Here is a 7,500-nt window from a genome sequence, read left to right on the forward strand (position 1 = left end):
GATTATTATCACCAACTTGTTAGCTATTACATTTTCATCAGCATCCTGTTAATTATCAAATAACCATGAGTTTCAATACATGTCAAATCTTTGTATTCATCTACCTGTCAAGTATTGATGATCACTAGCCTGTCACCTTCCCATCAATCTGGTAGTGCATCTAAATTGTTAATGCAGACTATACAGCACTATTCTCTATTATACTTGTGTGAGAATTTTCTGACATCCAAATGTTAGAATTTATTTTAGCTAACACACACACACACACACACACACACACACACACACACACACACACACACACACACACACACACACACACACACACACACACACACACACACACACACACACATTAGATAGTATACTGCATCTCAAAATCCTTTATATACAATAAATATCGTAATACACCTAAAACTCTTTTACAATATAAACAAAAATACATCTTCCTTCTTTGTAAACTCGATACATCATCTAAAATTCTTTCAAATACACTATACATCGAAATACAATCTAGAATTCTAATACTGCGCGCACACACACACACACACACACACACACACACACACACACACACACACACACACACACACACACACACACACACACACACACTCTCTCTCTCTCTCTCTCTCTCTCTCTCTCTCTCTCTCTCTCTCTCTCTCTCTCTCTCTCTCTCTCTCTCTCTCTCTCTCTCTCTCTCTCACACTCACACAGGTGAAGCATTAGCATCAACTTATATCTCTCTTAATTGTCAACTCATAAGATAGTATATGCACGTGGTTTTGGAAAATTTACTGTGAATTTTCTAATAGAAAGGGTAATCACTGCATAAATGGATAGAGGTTCTAGATTCAGTGTTTATTAAATTTTCAGTCCAATCTTGTCTAGACAGACTGTTTTGTTATGCCTTCACAAGCTTAGTGTGAGGCAATCCCCCCCCCCCCCCTTTTCTTTTTAAAGAATTATAGTTAGCTGCTACATAAAGTACTCTTTTCCAACACAATTGTTTATTTACTCTGAAAAAAAAATTAATTTTGAGATTTTGTTCTCTATTATTTAAGTCTTTCTCCACATTGAATGATAATGTAATCAGAGAATGAAATGAGAACAAGACAGGTTTCAGTAGTTTATTTCTTATTTCAAATTCATGTATGAATATACAATCCTTTAAATCACCATAATAGTTTTTACTAGGACCTCTACTACAACTTCCATTATATGTTTATTTTATTTGTAGTCACACGATGTGATAAAAAGGTATAACCAAAGAGTAGTATATGGTTAGCATAAATGAACATTCCTGTAGCATTTTGGGAAGAAAATTTAGTCCATCAATGTTAACAAACAGCAGTCAGACTTACCATTTTAGCCGCAAAAGTTTTGTTTTGTAGTGTACAATGCTTAATGAAAAGTAGATCAATCACGTATTTGTGCTCTATCATACAAATTTGGTATCCCATTAGTGTAGGACAGTGTTTTAGTAGTGTAGATTCTTTTTATTGTACTAAAAATATTCCAAACTCTATTTCAACTTAGGAACTGATTTTTGTTAGAGACAAACTTCACACCAAAATATATGAGTGGCAATGTCTTTACAAGTATAGATCCTGTACAGAATATTATTTGCAAGGTGATGCACTGGAAGAACTTGTGATTGCTTCATGCTACCTCATTAATGCACCACTGTATCTTCACCATAACCTCCTTTGCTCTAGTCATGTCCTTGTGACTCATGTCCTCCCTCTCCTCAGTGATAGCAGCTTGACGGTGGGATTTGGCTGTGTCCTGTGAAGACTAGTTTCTGCTATACTAGACTAATCCCTGGTTCCTGAGCTACCTTTGGCTACCTACCATATTGATTTAGTTACTTTACAGCATCTAGGTTGGCATCAGAGTCATTCTTATAGTGTTATTAGTGGATAATACTATTTAAAAAAAAAAAAAATAAAACTATCATAGATTATAGAATGTCATTGTTTGTGGAAAAAAAACAGAATGATATAAAGTGAAGAATGCTCATGGTTTAGGTCACAAGTTCTTCATATAGCATAGTTTAACCTAGCCCAAAGGGTGAAGAATCTAGTTCCAAAGTCAGATAAGGCTTGTGGAACCTGACTATAACTTGTTTTGGGTATGCTTTGTATTTTTATTTATGTTTTCATTTTATTTTGATTTTCAGTTTTATGATAGTGATTTGATTTTATTTTTTACCTCATGGAGAATAATAATGATAATAACATAATATTAGAAATATTAATGATACAAGTAATAGCAGTAAAGCAAGATTTTGATTATATATTTGTAGAGGACAAAAAATTACAATTGTCAGTACAAGGAATAATCAGCAGACATGAACAGTAATGCCACAAATAAAGGAAAAGTTCATGGAAAACACAGTTCACATCCTAAGTCCTCTCGGTTCTCCTAGGTTTCAGTTTTATCTTGCTATGTATACCAGAGTGAAGACAATATTACTCAGAACCTCCATCAACAGTACCTTCAGGAAGGTTGATAAGGGCACGCCCAGTCCGGGTAACTTAGATTGCTTTATTTAATTTTGTGATATGGGGCTGGGGACTTAGTCTCTGGCTAGTATGTTCATACTATAAAGAATTACCTATTGGAGGAAGGAGAAGATGGAGATGCAAAGTAAAATCTGAGAAAACATTTACTCTTGAGCAGTGCTTCCATTGTCAGGATAATATTTGCTTTGTGGGAACTTGCCCAAATATTGTGTATCTGGATGAGATGGTTAGATGTCTAACTCCTCTTATTCCAGTTACTTTTCTCATCTTATTTTCATTTCAAGGAAAGACAAACTATCTATTGTTCATTGTGTTTAACCCATTCATGGCTAGCTAAAACTGATGTGGCACTGTGTTGCAGTTTTCCTCTTTTCCTTTCTTATTATGAATAGCGAGAGAAATATATCTTTTTCTCATTTCCCTCTTAGAAAAAACAAATATATCTCACTGTGATCAATACCTATTCTTATTGTTGTTTTTCTCTCCTTTTCCAGGGGTCTAAAGAACCAAGATGTCAGACGACAGAAGCATGAGCGTCAAGGCCTACCTGGATGTGGGAGGGGGCCGGCAAGAGGTCCGTCGATTTGGCCTGGCAGAGGGTATTGCCACAAACTTTACTTGCCTGAAGGAGAAAGTATGTTCAGTTTTTGGGCTCGGACAGCAGGACGTCACTCTCTCATGGAAAGGTGAGTGAGCTCTTGTTATTTGTTAAATGACTTTTTTTTTTCTTTCGTCCTTTCTCTCTTTTTTCTTTTTATTCTTGTAGGAATTATAATGATTTATGTTGTGTATACTCAATACACAAATACAATAGCATTTGTAATGATATATAGATTGTAGATATTATGTTAAATTTAGGCAGTAATGCCAAAGGAAATTTTTTTTTATATTGTTTTTAAGACTTAATCATAAAACCACAATTGTTTATTGGATTACCCTCAATACTGTCAGGAAAATGCTGTGCCTTTTTAGAATTTCTTGTGAAATGTCTCTGCACATAGATGGCTCTGCTAGTGCTTAGCTACAATGGAGTCTATTAGTAGCCCTTGTGACCTTACGTGATTTTTTTTTTTTTTTTTTTTTTTTTTTTTTTTATTACTAATGTTATGAATATCAATGGTGTTATTTTTATACTAGACATTTTGATTACTATTAATGTTATTGACATTAGAAGCAGCAATGTAAGATAACATCTATGTATAAAAACAATCCGTAAAATAAACTCTTAGTGGGCATGGCATGTATGTACATGGCATGCCCATCGGTTTTTGGGTTAATGATGGGTGGCTTAGTAAACCTTACTTTTTTTCTTTTCTCTTGCCTTTCCTCTCCTCTCCTCTCCTCTCCATTTTTATCTATTTTTGTTATTTTTACTTTCTCTCTCTTTGTTCAGTCAAGATAAGTTAATAACTATAATATGCTTTTGAGGTGAATTTTTCATATAGAGGTTTGAAAAGATTGATCAGATATAACTTATGTATAAAAATAGGAAATTCATTGTAAATTACGTATCTGAGTGTCTTCATTGCTTATTTAAAGTTCTTTGGAGTTACACGACATAAAACTTCATCCCCCACCCCCCACTCCCCCCAAAAAAGAAGAAGAAAAAAGTAACAAATTCTATCAGTTCTCAGTGCTTAAACCATTGGAAACTTAAGAAACTTTCCCTGAAGTGAGGTAATAGCTGCTACAATTACCTGCATTATTATAACCTGTTTTAAAATTGTCCTTTTCCTAATGTTTTCCCTCAGTTTTATTAAAGAATTTCATTGTATTCTCATAAAAGTGCTTATTTATTTTTTTGTTATTATTATTATCTGAATATATATATAGTTTTTAAAGTATAGCAAGACTGTGGGTGGAGTAAACATTGCTGTAATTCATTCCAGATTGTGAGGGAGATTTAATTGTGATCTCATCTGATGAGGAGCTGGTGGAGGCCATTGCAGATTCCCTCAGCAAACAGAAGCTGCAACTCTTCAAGGTGTCCGTAACAGTTGGGACACGGCCAGACCTCGGGCTCAACAATTCCCTCCCAGGTGGGTAGAAGGAAGAACGGATCTTTATAGATCATTCTTGTAATACAATTTATTCAACCCCATGCTTAGTCATGTAACATCTGTTAAGACCATCTAATCATTATTACAGGAAGCCAACAGGGAGCAGTGCACGAAGGAGTTGTTTGTGATGGTTGTGAGGGATCTGTCCGTGGTTTCCGCTATCGTTGTGTCAGCTGCAGGGACTTTGACCTCTGCGCTGCCTGTGAGTTTAAGGGCAAGCACGCTGAACACCGTATGATGCGCATGCCAAAGCCCGAATCAAAGGTCTGTATTTTGGATGTGTTTTTTTAATTTATTTTATTTTATTTGTAGCGAGAGAGATACTATAGGCCTTCATATTTTTTATGATATTGGTATAGCATAATTCAGTTATGTACCATAACACTGCATAGTGACCATTCTTCCTTGACCAACAGGGCGCACCAAAGTTCTGGTGGAAGGAGCACCATGGTCCTCCTGGCCACTTCTCCACCCACTTTGGCATGCACACTGAAGCTGACAGTGGGCCAGGCTTCACCAGCACATCTACTTCATCAGGAGGCCCAGGGATGGCTGGGACCTCTGCTGCCTTCAGCGGAGGATGGGGAGGTGCAGGAGGCCATGGTGGCCATGGTGGCCACGGCGGGCATGGCAACCGCAGATTCAGAAGGGGCTGTGGCGGTCGAGGACGGGGCTTCTGGAGCTGGTGGGGGGGCAAGGATGGCAATCACTGGGGCTGCAGCCAAAGTCAGAGCCAGACAAGCAGTGGGCAGCAGCAGAGCCAGCAGCAAGGAGAGACTCAGAGTAATAGTCAGCAGCAAAGTCAGAGTCAACAGCAAAAGTCACAGGAGCAGAATGGGGACAGCAACAACAAAGATAAGGAGTGTCCTTGGACGAGCACAGCCCCTGGCCCGTGCCCCTTCATGGACGTAGAGCACGATGGACCAAACCCACAACAGGTTGCTGAGGAGGCACAACAGATGGCTGAGGAGGTTGCCCAGCAAGCACACCGCTTTGCTTCTCAGATGGCCTCTGAACATGTTGCCAATGTGATGCGTGGCATATGGACAGCTTGGACTGGGGGTCAGAACAACCCAATTAACGGCCCACAGACACACACTTTCTCCTCATCATCGTCCTCTTCCTCCTCTTCGTCTTCTTCTGCCAGTGCAAGTGGAGACAATGAGAAAAAAGCTGAGGATAAGAATGACACACAGGGAAGTAAGGCACCAGGGGAAGATTATCTGAAGAGTGTGGGAGAGACAGTTGCCACCATCTTGGATCCCCTAGGTATGGTTTGGTAGTTTTTTGAGTTAGAACCAATTTGTATTGGCTGCTCTCTCTCTCTCTCTCTCTCTCTCTCTCTCTCTCTCTCTCTCTCTCTCTCTCTCTCTCTCTCTCTCTCTCTCTCTCTCTCTCTCTCTCTCTCTCTCTCTCTCTCTCTTTCTCTCTTTCTCTCTTTCTCTCTTTCTCTCTTCTCTCTCTCTCTCTCTCTCTCTCTCTCTCTCTCTCTCTCTCTCTCTCTCTCTCTCTCTCTCTCTCTCTCTCTCTCTCTCTCTCTTTCTCTTTCTCTCTCTCTCTCTCTCTCTCTCTCTCTCTCTCTCTCTCTCTCTCTCTCTCTCTCCCTCTCTCCCTCCCCCTCCCCCTCCCCCTCCCTCTCCCTCTCTCTCTCCCTCTCCCCCTCCCTCTCCCCCTCCCTCTCCCTCTCTCTCTCCCTCCCTCCCTCCCTCCCTCCCTCCCTCCCTCCCTCCCTCCCTCCCTCCCTCCCTCCCCCCCCTTCCTCTCCCCCTCTCCCCCTCTCCTTCTCTCAATTTTCCTCTTTCCTTCTTTCTTTGTCTATACTACTCATCCTTCTCCCACTTTTCTTTCTTCCTCATTACTTCTCTCCTCTTTGCTCATCTGTACTCGTCTTTTTTTCCAACATGTTCACTTCTTTCTCTTGGAGGCTGTTGTCTTAGCATTTATCTTTTACTTATTTTGTAAATATTTGATGATCTGTTAAAGATTGCCTGAAATAGCTTGCTCATAATTATATAGAAACAAATTATGAAGTAGTCTATGACAATAATTTTTTTTAATTTTTTTTTACGGGATTGGAATAAAAGTAAATAAGTGATATTGTATGACAAAGTGTTGTAAAAAAAATTCTTTCCAATGTTTAACAAAGTAAACTTCATTAAGCAAGTCCTTAACATCAAGGTTTGAAAACATTTTACTGGACTTTGATTTTCATTTCTCTTTAATTCATCATGAGTGTTGAACCCGGCTTTCTTCTGTAGGAATTGATGTTGAAGTTGCTGTGGAGCACAATGGCATCCGGCAGAGATGCAGCCTTGGCAGTGAGAACATCCCATCCCGCCAGGGATCGGCTGCATCTACCCCTGAAGTTCCATCAAAGGGTCCCTGCTCAGAGGCTGGGTCTGTGGGCTCAGGAAAGAGCATTAATATTGAGGTGCAGACTGATGACCAGCCCACAAGCCAGACAAGCAAGAGCACCTCAGCAGGAGCTGAAGAGATGGAAGTAAGCAGCCCTGCTGGAGAACAGATGGAGGCTGAACACAATGCTTCAGATACAGAAGACTGGACTCTAGTTAATCAAGAGGCTACACAACCCTCTGCACCAAGTGACAGGAGAGTTGAGTATCCAAATCTCACTGAACTTACCCCACATCAAAGTAAGTGTTTCACTTCCTTTAAAAAAAAAAATAATAATAATTTAAAACTTCAAATTTGTATTTGTATTTTGAACATATTAATCATTGGAGATTGGAAGATGTTCCTTCAATGTATTAAACACAATTTTTTCCTACAGATCCTACAATCCAGCGTGCTCTTGAACAGATGCAGTCAATGGGATATAATAATGAGGGAGGCTGGTTGACCAATCTCTTGGAGATTAAGGGTGGAGACATTAACCAGGTGCTTGACATTCT

At 39.4% G+C, this 7,500-nt stretch overlaps 1 protein-coding gene across 2 annotated transcripts in view; it reads left to right on the forward strand.

The window, feature by feature from the left end:
• LOC125039893 (sequestosome-1-like) overlaps window positions 1-7,500 on the forward strand; it is a 9,220-nt gene that overhangs the window by 878 nt on the left and 842 nt on the right. For both annotated transcript variants that reach the window (XM_047634249.1, XM_047634250.1), the window contains exons 2-7: window positions 3,023-3,214; window positions 4,418-4,567; window positions 4,677-4,852; window positions 5,005-5,857; window positions 6,847-7,242; window positions 7,380-7,500. The exon at window positions 7,380-7,500 is cut by the window's right edge and continues 842 nt beyond it. In XM_047634249.1, coding sequence (XP_047490205.1) covers window positions 3,040-3,214; window positions 4,418-4,567; window positions 4,677-4,852; window positions 5,005-5,857; window positions 6,847-7,242; window positions 7,380-7,500 — 1,871 coding nt within the window. In that variant the 5' untranslated portion in view covers window positions 3,023-3,039. The remainder of the gene's footprint in view (window positions 1-3,022; window positions 3,215-4,417; window positions 4,568-4,676; window positions 4,853-5,004; window positions 5,858-6,846; window positions 7,243-7,379) is intronic.

Source organism: Penaeus chinensis, chromosome 28 (assembly GCF_019202785.1).
Source record: "Penaeus chinensis breed Huanghai No. 1 chromosome 28, ASM1920278v2, whole genome shotgun sequence".
Lineage (NCBI taxonomy): Eukaryota > Metazoa > Arthropoda > Malacostraca > Decapoda > Penaeidae > Penaeus > Penaeus chinensis.